The following is a 17,106-nucleotide window of genomic DNA, read 5'->3' as shown; positions in this document are numbered from 1 at the left end:
TACTGTTAGATTTAAATCACTGTAGCCTAATTGAAGTCAATGGAGTTATGACAGTTTATACCAGCTAAGGGACTGGTGTCTGTTTCAGAGTATTGTTTACCCGCAACTGGCCTCAATCTTTTCGACAGTGATAGATCTTTTTTCTGGGTGTCCCAAATACTCCAAGTATTCATACAGCCTTTCTTAGGATTTTCTCAGATGTTTGTGACATATGGATTTGGATCACCTTCTCCATGCTTACCTCTCAATGTTGACAGTGTGATCCCTAACAATGTCACTTGTTTATTCAAATAAGCTCTTCTCACTAGTTGTTGTATTTCTCTCTCCTGTGGGAAGTCACAGCCACTTAGCAGTTGCACAGTAGAGTGAGATTTAGAAGAAGAATAGTTTAGATGATCACAACTGTGCAGATGACACTGGATAAGTAGCATCCTATCTCCAGACACAAACACAAATACAGCAGATAGTGTTAGTGACGTTTTTGATAAGAAAGCTTTGGATACAATTTCTGCAAAGTGAAATTACACAGACCAACTGGACTGTAAAATATGAAGCATTTTCCCCCTGCTCAGCAGTGGTGGGGCCACACCTCAGGTACTGTATTCAGTTTCAGGCACCTCACTACAAGAAGGACATTGAGGTGCTGGAGTGTGTCCAGAGAAGGGCAACAATGCTGGTAAAAGTTCTGGAACATAAGTTCCATGAGGTGCAACTGAGGAAACTGGGCTTGTTTACACTGAAGAAAAGAAGGTGCAGGGTAGACCTTATCGCTCTCTACAACTACCTTAAAGGAGGTTGTGATGAGGTAGGTGTCAGCCTTTTCTTCCAGGCAGCCAGTGATAGGACAAGAGGAAATGGCCTCAAGTTGTGCCAAGGGATGTTCAGGCTGGATATTAGGAAAAATTCTTCACTGAAAGAGTGGTAAAGGGAAGTAGTGGAGTCACCATACCTAAAGTGTTGAAAAAATGAGTAGATACTTTGTGATATGGTTTACTAGGGCCTGGTGGTATTTGGTCAAAGGTTGGACTTGATGATCTTGGAGGTCTTTTCCAACCTTAATGATTCTATGATTCTGTGAGCATTTGCATAGCCTTTGTTGTGGCTGGAAAAGTATTTGAGAGGCTCACTCTGATATGTTCCTTTGGCTGAGTCATTTCTCCAAGGCCTGATTCTCCCTTGAGTTGCATTCTTGATAATCATTCATGCCTGTGTAAAGTAGGTATAAAGTGCCTTCATATTGTAATGCAGCTAAAAACTGGGATCGCAAATCCTTCAGCATCAGAAGGATTTTTCTCTTTTGAATCTACTTATATTGTCACTGAATACTTGCAACTTGGTAAAGAACTGCATCAGTTTTACTTGTACTTTTATCCATGCTGCATGTCTTTGGGACTGATTTCGTGCAATGCAGCATATGCCTGGCCTGGGAACTTCTTGTGGCCAGTGCTGAATACTGTGATTTATTATCATGGGAAGTAGTGCAGCTGTAAGCAGCAGTTTAATATGAAGCATAGTGAGGGACTCAGATCCAGCGTGATTAACCTGAAGAGGTCTCCTGAGGGCCACCAAAGTAATCTCATTTGGGAATCTGTCTCCACTGACTGAATAGCAAACTCTTGCACCTTCCTGCATAACTGTTCAAACCACTGGTGCCATTCAAAGGCTGGCCATGGCCATGCAGCCTGATGGGGCTAACAACTGGTCCCAGACAAATAACCTCTCGGCCTTGTCCAGGGATTGAGATGGCTCCACCTCTCAACTTGGATCACAAGTTAATTTGAGTGGGGAAGAACTATTAATCTCCCCAAATCACTGGGTTTCTGAACCTGCACATATGAGAAAAATAGAGGCTACAAAGAATCCAGCAGTTCTTCTAAGAAGGGTCAGTTGTTCACTCAACAGTGAAGGAAAACAGGTTTTTGGAGACTTGCATGGCAGTTGGGTGCCCAGGTCCCCTGTAGCCAGGATGATGGGAGACATCTGATCAGAAACTTCAGATGGTGTGTTGGTTTTTAAATGGTCTTATTACTGAGCTTCTGGCAAATTTACAGGGTATTTACTCTCTCTCTTGAGTCGGTGCATGTTCTGATGAAGAGCTTCAAAGAAAAGTGGTTCTCACCCAAATTGTTGTTTAATTCCATAAAATAAACATACAAATTCTGTGATGTGGTAATTAATTCTGGGGCATAAACCAGTAGCAAAATACGCATGAATGTTATGTGCCACGGCCATTAAAATGTAAATCAGTCTAACTGCATGATCTTGCTTACATCCTTCAGAAAGAGCCGTCCAAACTAAAAGTCCCCAATTTTTAAAACAAGGGGGTTTTTAAATAAGAATGCATGAAGACAGATGTAACTGTTATTACCCTGGTCACTATAATATAATGAGGATCCTTATAAGAATATGCTATATTTCAAAATTGAAAAAGTAGAAGGGAGACAGGAGACTTCATCAGTATCAGCATAAATGGGAAAATATTGTAAAATTTAAATTTTGTAGTATATTGGCTACCATTAGAACAGCAAACATAGTTTTCCAGATGTTTGTGAAGAGTCCAACAGTTATATTTTATATCTAGGGCTGGAGTAACAATTCCTATTCAGCAGTCTAGAAAAACATTTCATGTCACAACAGGAAAGAAATATTACCATGGGTTTTTTCCCCCTCATCCCCTATATAGCAATTTCTGAATACTTCAGTCAATGGCAAATAAAAATGATGGTTTAAAAATTAAAACCACAGTCACTAAGGGCAGGACATAAATGTGCAGATGTTTTGTGATTCTGAAGAACTTTCCAGTAACAGTGGTGTTGTGGAGGGGACTGGAAATCCATCAGAGTCAGACACTGTCAAAAGCATTCCCTAAGCTACACTGTCAGAAAAGGCAGTTAACTTTTCATATTCTTTCTGTATTCTCTTAAGGAAAAAAAATCAAAACCACAAAACCTATCCATAATGGCTTGTATATAGCTCTCACTATTTTATTAGCAAGGGATTAACTGCACTCTGTTAATATAAGTGAGCAACTTAAATCTAGAGTTCACTGGTCAACCTGTACAAGTGGAAAGCTGCAGCATCCTGAAGCTGTTTACGAAATATCAATTTTCCTTCTCCAAAAATGAAAATTTTTTACAAGCATATCAGCTGTTTCTATCACCTCTGTGCCTTAATGAAGTTATACGAATGCCTGAAAATCTTGTCTTTACCACACCTACATGGCTAGACAAAACAACAGGTTTTTTGAAGGCACTCGTTGTAACTGGTACATTTAATGCCGGTGCATGAAGACGGACCTCTTGCCCCCCAGGAGGTGGCAGACACTTCTGTGACCACGTGTGTAGCACCAAGCCATCCTGACAGAGCATGAGCTTTTACTGCCGCCTCTCTCTCTACCGTCCAGTAGTTACAAGGATGGAAATAAAGATCAAAAATATAATAGATCTCAACTCTTCCTCCTCTTGTTTATTTTACTTGCTTTTAATTAGTAAGGTGAGATCACAGGTGAAATTTTCTTCACTGCCTGTCCCTGCTGTGCTTTGAAGGGTGCAGAAAGATCTCCAACAGTGTCATGATTCCCCAAGCAACCAGAAACTCTCTGGAGCAAGAAAGCTGCAGGCAGCTGTGCCACTTCCAAGCAAAAGGCAGTGGGGATGCTGCAAGTAAAGGCAATGTGGTGGGAGTACTGGCTTGTGCAAGACAGGTGGTCCAGAGGGGAAAGGTTGGCATATGTTAGGGGAGGCAGGGAGAGGGCCAGAAAGTGTGTGACCATGGGGATTTGTGGAGTTGAAACTGCATCTCTGATGGCCTGGCCTCTTTTCAAAGCCCCAGGAATTGCCTGTCAGATGTGGCTTGTGCAAGGTGTCAGGTATCCGTTTTCCATAATGAAAAGCACCATTAACATGTAAAGATAATTCATTAGGTGCAACATAGCAGAACTGTAATTAATTATTACATATTATTTCTCACAAAATGCATCTCCAAGATCACATTGCTTTAGCCACAATATTGGACTGATGGAGCATAAACAAGGGTAATGATAAACATCAGTAAATGGAGTTGGGAAGAGATGGTTATCAGGGTACCAGTGTGTTTCATGTGGGGTTTATTTAACAGTCTCATTAATGATCTGGAAAAGGAAGTGAATAACCATTTAATTAAGTTTGCATTTGATACTAAATTAGAAGTTGCTGCAGACACCTCTGAGGGCAGAGAAATAAAAGGAGCTAGAAGCTTTCAAGGTAAAAGAAGAAAATGAGAACAGGTATGAAGGAAAAAAGCGAGCTAATCTCTCTGGAAGCAAATAATCATGCAGCTATCAGTAGAGGAATTCTGAAGAAAGCAGTGTTGAAAGAGAAGTAGAGGTTTTAATGGACTATACATTCCCTCACAGCTCAGATATATGTTTACAGAAGCAACGCATCAAGGAGCAGGAAGGTAATAGCCCTTCATTGTAGGGCTGTAGTGAGAAGCCATCTATAATGCTGCACTCTGTTTTGGGCACCCTGTTATCAGAGAGATATAGACAAATTGGAATGAGTTCAGAAAAGAGCCATAAAAATGATCCCATATCCCTGGAGATAATGACTTATGAAGAAAGATCAGAAGAAGTAAATGTGTAAGGCCTTGTCTGAAAGATGACTGAAGTAGGGCAGGAAAACAGCCTGCAAAAATGTGAGAGCAAAAAGGGAGGAGGATAATTTATCATAGTAACTATTAGTAATACAATGAAATAATAAGTAACAACTATAAATTTTAAAAGGGCAACTTCAGGTTGAATGTAGGCAGAAATTTCTGACAGTGGAATTTGGGTTAGTTTGCAGAGAAGTTTCCCAGGGGTAAAAGTAAAAGCTACATTCAAGTCATTTAAAATCAAATTGGACAACTCACTAGAAAATGCACCCTGCTATAGGGAACAATATTCCATTGCCTGGGGAATAAGCTGGATGACTTAATACGATATTTCACACTCAAGTCTTTATGACTGTGATATTTTTAATATGCATGGTCAACTGTTTCAGGAAAATACACATTTCTGCTGCTGTCAGGCCTGATAATACAAACACTTGCATGCGAACATAACTTTAAAGAAGGCAAGTAGCTCTGCTGACAGCACTGCACTGCTGACATGCAAAAACACAAGCCTGAGCTCTTCAAGTTTTTGCAGGCTGAGTCTTAGATCTTGAATTGTCAATATCAAGATGGTATACACAGGTAACCACATCATTTATGGGTAGGTGAAGAAGTGTGCAAAATGGAAGATGGGGGTTGGAGGCTCCAGTGAAAATGTATTATTATTGTTATTTTTATGGTTATTGCTATTATCACTTATGACTGGTAGTATGGCGTTCAACTCTGTTTCTTAATTGTTCATCTTTTTGGTCTCCTGCTCTCACCTCTGGGCTGAGTGTTCATTAGACAGCATAAAACTGCTTTCTATACTGGTTTTTAACACTTAGTATTTTTAATATATCCTAAAATATCTGTGGAATGGGCAAAGAGACAAGCTGAAGTGAAAACTTGACTCTTCCTCAGATGAAAAAGATGGCAAAGGCTATGGATTTAAATGGATATGAGAGTAACCCCGTATTTTCCCCCCAGTTATAGCAATGTAATGTTGAAGTCACTTTACTGTTCGTTAGCCACAGAGACAAGCTCACAGGCATTCTGAGAGGTATGCTCCCTAAAACAGCATGGTTCTTACATGTGGGGTCTTTGTGTTTATGTTCCTGTTTCCTTCTCTTCCCTCCCCTGCCCCCACACCCCGATGGGCTGTGTGTGGGGCTGGCAGCCTGGTGGTGCCGCAGTCCAACGCCCGAGCCTCGGGACTCTCCAGCAAGGGGTCGAGCAGCAGCAGCTCCAGTGAATCGGAGACCAGCTCGGAGTCTGACTCAGAGAGCGAAAGCAGCTCCAGCGAGAGTGACGGAAGCAAACCCTCGCATTACTCCACCCCAGAGGTAAGGGATTCTCTCTTTATGATTTAGGGTGGCATTCCATTACTACACCCACTCACACCTCTTCCAAGCCAAGCCAACACAAGGAGGCTGTGAGGAGATGTATGGGGAAAAAAAAGTGGGAAAGGCCCAAGGATCCTCCTCCTGGCATGCTGTGAAATGGAAGTGGCAGAGGATCTTGGGGCAGATTAAAGCATTTGAAACAAAAATGAAGAAAGAAAGGACCCTGTTGCATTTTCCTCAAATTAGAGATGAGTGGAGCACCTTGCAAGGCTCACAGCTTGCTTGAAGTTTTATGCAACTCTGCCTCCATAGCAATGGCTTGCTTAGTGTGTTAAGTCCTGATGTGGGCTCCCAGCACTGCGAGGGAACTAAAGGCTTTTCTACACAGGGAAGCTATTATAAAATCAGTCTGAGGGTGGATTTTTAAAAGAAACCAGTTGTTCACTCATGCACTTCCCTTGCCTCACTCTCTAAGTGAATTATTCTCTGCTACTGCTGCCTTTATGTGATTTCTTTCAATTCACCTCCAAAATGGACTAAACTGAATTACTCATGGTGCAAAACACTGAGCCCAAACTAGTCATCTGGAAAGCTAGCACTGAAAATTTCCACATGTAGACAAGCCCTAGCCAAACTACAATTAAGCTGCCAGTGCTGTGACACCTTCTGCTTTCACCTCTGCAGAAAGCTCAACAGACACAACAAAGCTGCTTTCTCTGCTCTGCATTTCTACCAGGATTGACACTTTTACATGTTTTGGTCAATACACACGTTTAGAATTAAACTGTGAATTCCACAGCCACATCACACACATTAATGTATGTAAAAATATTCAAAAATCTAGCAGCAAGATTGTAAATACACATGAAATACAGTCAGTGTATTTTCCTACTCCACATGAACCATCCAATCACTAGAATCCTCCCCCAAAAACTGTCTCACCTATTCTCTCACCCTGGAAAAAAATTATACTAAAAAACCATCAAACCTTTCCTCATATTTTCCTTGGTTATTTGGAGCCATGTTTCCAATTGAGCAAAATGCAGTAATCACAGAAACATCCTTAATATATTTTTCTCAGGTTCTGTCACTTTTGTTCCTTGTTTAACACTTACTTTCTGTCTTTTCTTCACAGTACTTTCAGACCCATTTCCAGTTAATTTTCCTCTCACTTCGTCCCCTTCCTACATCTCTCTCTCTTCTTTCCAGACTCTCTTGTTGCTCTCCCTGCAGTACCCATGTCTTATTTCCCATTCTGAGCTTTCTCATCTGACCTGTTAAGACCTTGTCCTCTGTCTGCTTAATTCCCTGCTGGAATTAGTTCAAAGATCTCATGCTCAGTCTCTCCTCTCTCTGTGGGATCTTCCAAGGTGGAAGAAAAGGGGCGAAAAGAAGAAAGAAAGGGGAAGGAAATATGAGATGAAAGGAGGAAAAGCACAGGAAGGGAGGAGTGGTTACTATCTAGGCAGATACCCATGCTGCTTGGATCCAAGAGCAGCAATTCCTCAGGGAATGCAGGAGCTAATTAACTGAGGGAGGTTGTGGATTTCATAATGTCCAGCAGAGAACTAAGTCATGGAAACATGGAGGAAATGCTTCCTCTTAAGCATTTTATACATATCCTCTTGAGATCTGTTGAACTACTTTTGTACAGAGCCCAAGTTGTCAGTGATCGTTGTCATGGAACAGCTGCCCCACTCCAGCAGATTGCTTGTCTCTTTGCATTATATTTGTGTGGTTTGCCTTCTAGGACATGCTGTATGAAACATGTCTACACAGACATTTAAGTGACTCAAAAATGTGATGGCTGCAGTGATTTTCATAGGCAATTTTCATCCCTTGATGGGATATGGGAGACAGCACACATGGACAGGGTCAGGGTGTCCCAGGGAAGTAGGATACCTGTGTTTTCCCCAAGGGTAAATGCTTTCCCAGGCCTATCATATGACTGATGGCACCAGTTCAAACATGCTCAAGTGATGTCTCTGACTGGAAGTCCTTTTAGCTTTGCATAAATGCTTTAACTTAGATTTATGCACCTGGTGAAGCCATCTTTCTAAAGTATATGCCAGTTTCTTACCCAGTAAATGGAAAGAGATAGCTCCTTGGAAGCTCCCTAAAGGGAGGCCATGTCCACCTAAGTTTAAGTAGCAGACGCAATTCCAGATTTAGTTTTAAAATTAACGTAATCTATTGGATAAGACAAAAAAAGTAAATACATCTTGGTTTTTGATTTAGCATTAACTGGTGCTTTCAGGTTCAATGAACTTGAGTAGTCCAGCACAATGCTGGGCAGGAACTCCATATTTAAAGGTTGGGAGGAACTTAATGTAGAAATCTGCAAACCATTATGATGCCCTCATTCTTTTTTTCCCCTCATAATCTGAAATATTATATGCACATACTCCAAGATTTTTATTTCTAGGACAGTATATCTTCTGCATTTGAGCTTATATAACAATATAACAAGTGCTGTTTCATGTCTTCTGTAATTTTTTCTTCATCTCATTTTGAGATTTTCAAGTTTTCCTCAGGTGCCTAAATGCAGTTGCCTAGAGTGTAAAAGCAGCTCATTGTAAAGCATACATATAAAGTAGATTAGATGAATTGCACCCTAAAAGTGTCTGTTTCTTTCCATTGACTATTTAGAGCCAGTAGTGACTAGCTCAGCTGTCTACACTTTATGTCTGCAGTAAACTAAGAATAATGGCTGAGCTAGAATGGGAGACAACATTCAGACTGGTTTCAGTGATGTGGACAAATTAAGGTGCCTCAGACATTAATGGGAGTAGTTAAAGTTTTGTGGACTGCCAAACCTAAAATTATGAACAAGGAACTGAGACTTCTATCTCCTGTTTCTTTGCTGAAGTCATGAATTCTTTGAATGACCTTAATTAATGTCATAAACGAGGAATCTGGAAAAAAATTATGTCCTACCCTTTTTCAGATGGATTTTTCAGAATTTCTGAAAAAAATCAGATGGATTCTTTTCAGAAAAAAATTTGGGTGTCAAGTATATAGAAAGAGCTACATTTCTAAAGCTAAAAATATGGTTTGTTTGTTCTTTGTTCCATTGAATTATCCTGTGAACCTTTAATAAAGCTGGCTTTGGTTAGGCAACCACGAATTCCTACTATGAGGGAGGACAAGAGTGAGGAACAGGCAGGAAGGAAGCAGAGAAGCTATCACATGGAACAAAGGATCAATGGCTCCTCAACAGTAACCAGTCTGGAAAAGAAAGATGCCCCTTTCTGAGACCCACCAGCCCCACCTACCAAATGCAATGGCCTTTACAGCTTTTGCTGTTGTGACTAGTTCACAACCATTAGTTTCTTCCTCCTTTTTAAGGAGTCACATATACAAAAGAAAAGGGGATTTTACCACTAGACCAGCTGTAGACGCTATCTTTACCTTTGCGAATAGGATTCATGGGTTTTGGTTGTCCTGTGGACTATTATTGACAAAGACTGCAAACTACACTCTCCCTTCCCTCCAGAAAACCCTTTGTATATGTGTGCTGTGCCTAACACGTGGGAATGCCCAGTTCTAATTTGTTAAAGCACTAGCAGCAGGGTTAATAGTAGCAATAACATAACAGTAATAATAATAATCATCATCATCATCTTCTTCTTCATCATCGTTGCCATTTGTGCCTTAAACATAACGAGAAAGCACCACATTTGTATGGGGATTGCCCTGAGTGAAGTATTTGATAGCAGGGCCGCACGAGCAAGTTACCACAAGGGTAAATTAGTCCATGGATTTACAATAGGCAGAGTAGCCTGCAGGATGGTGGACAGCTCAGTCCTGCCCCACAGTGGGCTGTGTCCATGCACGTGTTATAGGCTCTCTCATGTCTCAGTGAAAGTGGTGTCATACTTCAAGTTTGCCACATATTAACCATGCCTTAGGTCCTTCTTTGTGATAACAAGCATAGACTGATTCCATTACACTGGCATTGTTTAACAGCCCTTTACCCTAGAAAGTGTTTCTGGATAACGTTTTGCCAAAAGTTTCTTTTTGGATGCATGCCATTTGTGCCTCTGGTTGCACTTGCAGCCTTGAAGAGATCTGAGATATATAGACGTGCTGTGTGGGAGTCATCCCGCCTAAATTTGCACACTTCTCCTGTAGATACCTACATCTGCTCATCACCTCAGCCTCCCCTTTACAGTCTGGGGAGAGGAGAAGACGTTTTTAGGGCCCAGCTCATCTGGCCTATTTCATATGTCTATTTAAAGAGAGAATTTTTCACACCCTAGAAGAGTAGTCCACTGACTGGAGAAGGAACTTGTTGACTAGCTAAGATATAGGTGTCGATGTTGTACAGATGAATCCACCCACAATATTTAAGGAAATGTATCACATCCTCCTGTTTCTCCATGAAGCCTGGCACATGTGTATGTCTCTGGTACGTTGATCCCTGAAAGTATCTTTGTTCTGTTAAGTTTCCTGGTTTGAGTTTTCATGCCAAACCTATATTTAATTGTAAGTCAGCTGATCACAGACTGCTATTCCTATTACCGGTGCCCATCTGGACAGTACTGGCTTTACCCAGTTGAAAACTACCCAGTTCTCTAAAAGGCCCTAGGGCAGCATACTTCCATGACACCAAAACCAATAGGCAGAGAGCATTTTGGTATCAGAACACTCTGGATATATATTCATATGTATTTCCATCCTTATATGCTGCTGAAAAGCTTCCAATTCAAGCAAACCAGCTTTTCTTCCACAGAATGGTGTGTGGAGTGGAAATTCGAGATTTTCTCCCACAAATAATTACAATTAGGCATGTACAATGGATGGGCAAAAATTTCAAGTGAATTTTCCCAATCCATTTTTTTACCAGTCCTGCTGTCTATTCTTGGCTGTCATGATTTGTTCTCTTGCAAGGTACTTTCTTGTTTTTTTAATATGATCTCAAAGTACAGTAAATTTCAGTTAGAACAATCAACTGAATAAATTACTTCCAAAAATGAACTAGCATCACTCATGTACCCTGACAATCTCAAATATTCCAAAATGGTATCGGGGCCAAAAATTAGTGAGAAAAGTTTTAAAATTCTGATTCTTAAATTTGGATTCTTTGAATTTCCCTGATGGGCTGCAGGCATTTTACTTTTATCAGATGCATCTTAAAGGATATTTTTAGCAGACAGATCTTAGGGTTTTTTTCAGAAGCCACAAAGATTTGAATTTTTATTTAAATAAACCTCCAAAGTGCACCTGAAACTCCTGGTAAAACCAGTAAAGCTGGTAACACTGTTGATCCTTTTTATTAAACTTCGTAGTTGGCAAATAGGTTGGTAGGACTATAGTTACTATGCCTAAATAGCAGACATACCACTCTAGGAAAGTGCTGTGCTGCCAGGTTATGACACTGTAGTCCTTAATCACTTCTTTCTGCTGGTTTACTGTGATCCCTTGAAATCCGTGAGCCACCATTTTTAAGAATTACAAGATACATGAAGAGGCAGAACAGGATGTAACAGATGAATTGGAAGTTTTTTTGAACCTTCAAGCAGCACTCACTCTCACCTATATTTATGGGCAGAGGTGTATTTTTCCCCATGTGTTTCTGATGTATTTCCTTTTCTGAAATACACCTGAACAGTGGAAAGACTTCCATGTGTAGTGAACTTTTATTATATATCGAGTAAATTCAATATGTGCACAGTGAATGGCACCAAACAAATCTATCTGTATTTTCAACAGCAATAAAAAAAATGCAGTTCATTTTTAGATAAAGAGTTAAGGGTTGTAAAAATACAGCTTCATCCAAGAGAAATATTGACCATCCATTTTCAAGATTTACAGCTCAGGAAAGAAATTCCTCATGTAAGATATTAGGGAGCATGCTTTAAAAAACATAAACATAAGGCAGTCCTGCAAGCTTCCCATAGGTTTAGGCTAGTTCAGTAATGAGTAAATTAGGCACTTCAGCTAGAAGGAATATTTTTATCATATGAATTCCAGTGTCTAATTTTTTTGCTTATTTTAGGAGCCTTTGCTCCATGTAGAGTGAATACAACCCTCGGTGGGTGATTCTGAAGGCGCCCTTGGCTGTACAGGAAACCTGTGTTGCCCTCAGGCATCTACTTTAAATAGGAAGTAAGATACTCTTTTAAGTTAGAGACTGTGGATATTCTCTCTTGAGCAAACTTTCTTCCAGAGCACTGATGGTTTTCATGTTCAACTCATGACAGTTTTTGATTATTCACATGCAATATCTTAGTGAATCAAATTTTGGTTCCATCTGAGGAAATCAGGAATTTTTTTGCTTTGGCTTCTGTGGGGTTAGGTTATGACTAGCCATCTACTCCATCATTTATATCTTTTGGGGGGTTTTGCCTTTCCTCTTCATTTTATTACATTCAAATTACTGATTGCAAGAAGCACTAGAAAACAGGCACATGTTGTTCTGCAATAACATTGTCTGAGCTGTGGTTACATTTGAAATCATGATTATCCCACTTCTTCCCTGTCCAAACATCATTATGTTTTAGACGTGCTCTTATAACTTGATAGTGTTGGGACAGAAATTAAAAGAAAAACTAACAGCCACACAATACTCACAAAATGAACCCTTGACAGCACTACCACACAACAAATGTTTGTGGATTATAATGTCAATACCAGGCAGATTACATGAAGTGCTTGATTAGCCCTCCAACTCCCCACCACGTGCCACTTTGTATGCTCTTTAAATGCTTGCTGTATTTACTGCAGTGGCATAGGACACAAAATACACATCCCTAGCTTTCCTGATAGCTATTCTCCCTTAGCCTCAGCTGTACTTCTGCCTTGTTTTCCTCCCTTCCTATCGCCATTGCACTGTTTTCCTATTTGGAAATTTGGAAGTGTTTCCCAGTAAAGCCAGTGGCAGAAGTCTGTTGTGAATCACCCTTGGAAATGATCAATCACAGAAGCCCTTCTTCTCAACTTCAGACCCCATTGTGAAACCAAAAACATCCGCGCTTGAAAGGCATGAGCCCTGTCCTGCCACTCAGGGCCAGTGCCAAGGGGTTGCCACAGGTTAGGGAGGCTCTTGGACCGAAGGAAAATCTCTGTGGTGCCCGGAGGGATGCGGCGTTTCGGTGTCCCTGAGGGACCCTCGGGGCGGGGGCAGCAGGGCCTCGGCACTAAGCTCGTTGCTGTCTGTTTCCCTTTCAGCCTGAGCCGCCCTCGTCCAACAAGTGGCAGCTGGACAAGTGGCTGAACAAAGTTACCCCTCACAAAGCACCCATCCTAACCCACCACGATGGCCCGGCGCTGGAAGCCCATCCCTACTACGGCCGCGTGAAGGCAGAGCGGCAGGAAGGAGAGAAGACCCCGGCTGAGGGCCCGGCCGAGCACCGCAGTGGGGAGAGCCGCACGGCCGCCGCCGCCGCCGGAGACGGACCGCGGCCCAGGACCGCCAACAAAGCGCCAGGCAGCAAGGGCAGCCGGCAGAAGTCACCCCTCGCTGCCGACGGCGGGCCGCCGAGGCGCGCAGCAGGGAAGAAGGCACCGCGGCGGGCCGAGAGGAACTCCGCCGGAGACGGGCCGCCCTGCCCCAGCGCAGAGGAGCCTCCCCGGAGCCACGGCTTCCCTGAAGGCGCTGCTGGCGAGGCGCCCAGGGCCCGGCCAGCCGGCGGCGGCTGCAGAGCGGGGCACCGCCGGGAGCCCCGCTCAGCTGCGGCTGGTGAGAAGCGTCGGGCCCGAGGGCCGAGCAAAACGGCGCCCAAGTCCAAGGAGTTCATCGAGACCGAGTCTTCATCCTCGTCATCCTCCTCCGACTCAGGCTCTGAGTCGGAGCGGGAGGAGCGCCCGCTGCCCAAGGCGCCAGTGGCAGCCGGGCCTGAGCCGCGGGGTACCAAGGACGCGGGGACCGGCACCGCCAGCAAACCCCACGGCGGCTGCAGTGCCTTTGGCTCTATTAATGCCAGAACTAGTAGTGAAATAGCAAAGGAGCTGGAGGAACAGTTTTACACCCTGGTTCCTTTCGGTAGGAATGAGCTCCTGTCTCCTCTGAAAGACAGTGATGAGGTAAAGTCGCTGTGGGTCAACATTGACTTGGCTCTTTTGTCCAGGATTCCAGAGCGTTTGCCCGAAGAACCGCTGGCCATGAGCGCCGGAGCAAACCAGGCGGCCAGCCTCCCGCAGGCTAGTAGTGCTGAACCCCCCGCAGAGAAGGGTTTACCGAAATCTAGAAGGAAACGCAAGGTGAGCTGCTGGGGAACCGATCAGAGGGGGTAGGGGAGCCTCCACCAACTGGGAGGCAAACACCGCTTGCGCCCACATCCTGTACTCGATGGCAGCATCTTCTCCAGGCTGGCGTTTCAGAGCTGGGATTTGTCCCTGCTTTCCACGTAGGGACTGGCCAAACCCCAGGGGAGATGCCATCCCAGGAGGAGATGAAATTCCCGGCCGCGAGGGATCACAGCCCCTTGGAGACAGCGTTGACTGGTGGCGTGTGCCTTTGAATGCCTTAGCAAAGGCACTGCCTTTATAGTAGCATAATTTTCTCTCCTGTGGCTTCTCTCAAAACCTGAGCATTTGGAAATGATGCTCAGGTCAGCAAAGGAACAACTGTCTGATGTCTTGTCGTAGTCCGCACAGCATCACTGCGTATGTGGTAAAAGAAGAGGCAGCATCTTTTTTCCCTTCAGACTGTCAGCAAGAGGCAAGCCCTTCAGTCCCAGCAGGGAACCCTGGCTTTGTGAGAGATGCATTCGCAGAGACCTGGGACCTAACTGGTCCTGGCTCCCTCACATCCTGGTGGCCCCATTTTCCCTTGGGGCTACAGGTGTAGGAGTAGGACCATAGTTCATTAGCTGCCCCCTTCTCAGCAGCACTGTCACAGTGGCTGGGTGGGCACAGCCCTCTGCTCACATCCACCCTTCTGCCCTACTTCTCCCACTCACTTTCTGGTGCCAAGGGGAAAGCCCCCTTCACTCCATGGCCAAAGCTGTCCACCAAACAGGCTTTCTGGTCTGTTTGTACCGATCTGACCCCAAAAGTCATTCTGAACTGGAATCACCTTCTGTTCAATTTCTGGACAGTTCTGCTGTGCATCCAGTCATCTGTTGCTCTCTAAACTACTGTATGTGTGCAGATGGATCTGTGTATTTTTGAGGACCATTTATCTAAAGCAGTCTTCCACGTTGTTTTATTTTTCTTCATTTTTTCGTTCTTCTTTTTTTAGTATCTGAAAGGTGGCAACCCTGGTTCAAGTGGGGAAGTGGTGGAAACCAAGTTTTATATTGTACCCCTTTCTTTACATGCTGCCTCTTTAGATTTTATTTTTTAAGACATGGACCAATCATTTCTGATCTATGTTAGATATATACTCAAAGAAAGTACCATCATTTGTAGCAAAATGACAGAAAATGCCAGCCCCTGACTTGCTGAAATATTTTTGGATCTGTGGTTAATCCAAACCATGAAAAATTATTACTTTTCTCTTCACTTAGTGTGAGAATGAGGAAGAGTGCAGAGACATCAAGAAGACTCACTTAGAGCGAGAGAGCTCTTCACGATTAGCTGCCTCTGCCCAAAGCATCACAACAGCAAATCACTGCAATATGAATGAAAATAGGTAAGCTTTTTCCTTCTTAGTTACCACTGAATCATACAACTAGTTCCAGTTCATTGCTAGGTGTTATTTTTTCCTTTAGTAGGATTTATTTTTTAATTATCACATTTTATGTTGAAAAATTACCCACTGCATTCTCTGTTCTTCTGGTTTAATAATCAAATTAGTAGCTCCTGACACATTCACGTATGTGCATTTTTGTCCTATTGTACAAAGAAGTTGTGAGCTCAAGTGTGAGGCTCAAGGCAGTGCAATTGTCCAAGACATTCCCTAACACTGTGTTTTAGGCACCAATTCACATATACAACCATCTTATAGTCCTTTCATATAGTGTTACAAGTTTCAAGCTTTAAGTTTGACTATATAAATAGAAGTATGTATCAGTTCTGTGGAAAAGATTGAAAAAAATATTCATAACAATGCCTGCAATACTCAGTTCCAGAATATAGCTGAGATCCAATAGTTTTGAGATTACAAGCATTCCATTCTGTGTAATTAGTAAGTGTTCTAGGACAAGGAACTTAGACTTTTTAAAAAGTGAGATTTTCAAAGGATATAGGGCATGAAACAAAAGATGAATATTAAGCATTTGCTGGCATGGTTTATGCACACAGAGCCCTATCAATGTCAGAGCAATCATACTTGAGCTTCTCTGGGGGCTTCCAGCAGTCAAACTTAGACACGCACCTTTTCAAAGAGTTCAGCTGCCTGCTGCTTGGTACATGCTGGTCATCAGTATTTTTTTTTATTATTATTATTTTTCTGGTAGTATTAGGGTACTTCTTGGGGTGAAACTGCTATAAACAAAGAAAATATTTGTATTTATTGTACTAGGCTTTTCTGTTGTACCCATCTTTGATGAGATTGAGCAATTCTTGTTATTAATACTGGAAAAAATCACAGAAAAAAATTATATATATAGTGTTTATTCAAAAATACACATTAAATTTCTTTGTCTTGACATGTCACATACATTTCATAAAGTGAAAACAATGCCCAGAACAGTTCCTTTCTTGTGGGTGGTTGCATGCAGACATGCCATTCCTGTCACCGCCGTGCCATATGTTTTATGTTGCATTAATTTTCAGAGAGTGGCATGGCTGTCTTAGCTTGCTGTGTCACAGGGTTAATTCTGTGCTTCCTGGAAGCAAGACAGTAATTTGTGTTTTTCTTGACATTATATTGAGTACTTCCGGTTGCAACTGTATATTAGAGAAACAGAGAATTTCTGAAATGTACATTTGCCTCCTAATTCTTTCCTGGTTTGCTCTGCTTCCAACATGTTTCTGTGGTTTGTGCTAGTGTAGGACATGATGTCAAATGCTGATATTCCCACAGCTGAGGAAGGGCTACTGAGGCTGTAGCTAGATATCGTGACCTCCTGGTCCTCTTGCAACCAGCATCTGCTCGTGCTGGCACATCCCCCCTCCAGTTATACCACCATAGATGCCTCTGAGGGGGTTCCTGTAAATATACTCAAGAAACTTGTTTGAAACCAGAACTCTTTATTTTTTTCCTTTTGCTTTTCATTTTCCATCTTCTTTTTTCTTCTTTTGCTTTTCCTTTCTCTTT

The 17,106-nt window shown here is 42.5% G+C and overlaps 1 protein-coding gene across 2 annotated transcripts in view; it reads left to right on the top strand.

Moving 5' to 3' along the window:
* The window catches only part of AFF3 (AF4/FMR2 family member 3), a 318,221-nt gene that overhangs the window by 267,220 nt on the left and 33,895 nt on the right, over positions 1–17,106 (top strand). For both annotated transcript variants that reach the window (XM_032100355.1, XM_032100356.1), the window contains exons 10-12: positions 5,792–5,957; positions 13,131–14,162; positions 15,413–15,537. In XM_032100355.1, the coding sequence (XP_031956246.1) occupies positions 5,792–5,957; positions 13,131–14,162; positions 15,413–15,537 (1,323 nt within the window). The remainder of the gene's footprint in view (positions 1–5,791; positions 5,958–13,130; positions 14,163–15,412; positions 15,538–17,106) is intronic.

This window comes from Corvus moneduloides, chromosome 2, assembly GCF_009650955.1.
Source record: "Corvus moneduloides isolate bCorMon1 chromosome 2, bCorMon1.pri, whole genome shotgun sequence".
NCBI classification, from domain to species: Eukaryota; Metazoa; Chordata; class Aves; order Passeriformes; family Corvidae; genus Corvus; species Corvus moneduloides.
The sequence above is the reverse complement of the archived record's forward strand: the minus strand, read 5'-3'. Positions and strand labels throughout refer to the sequence as shown.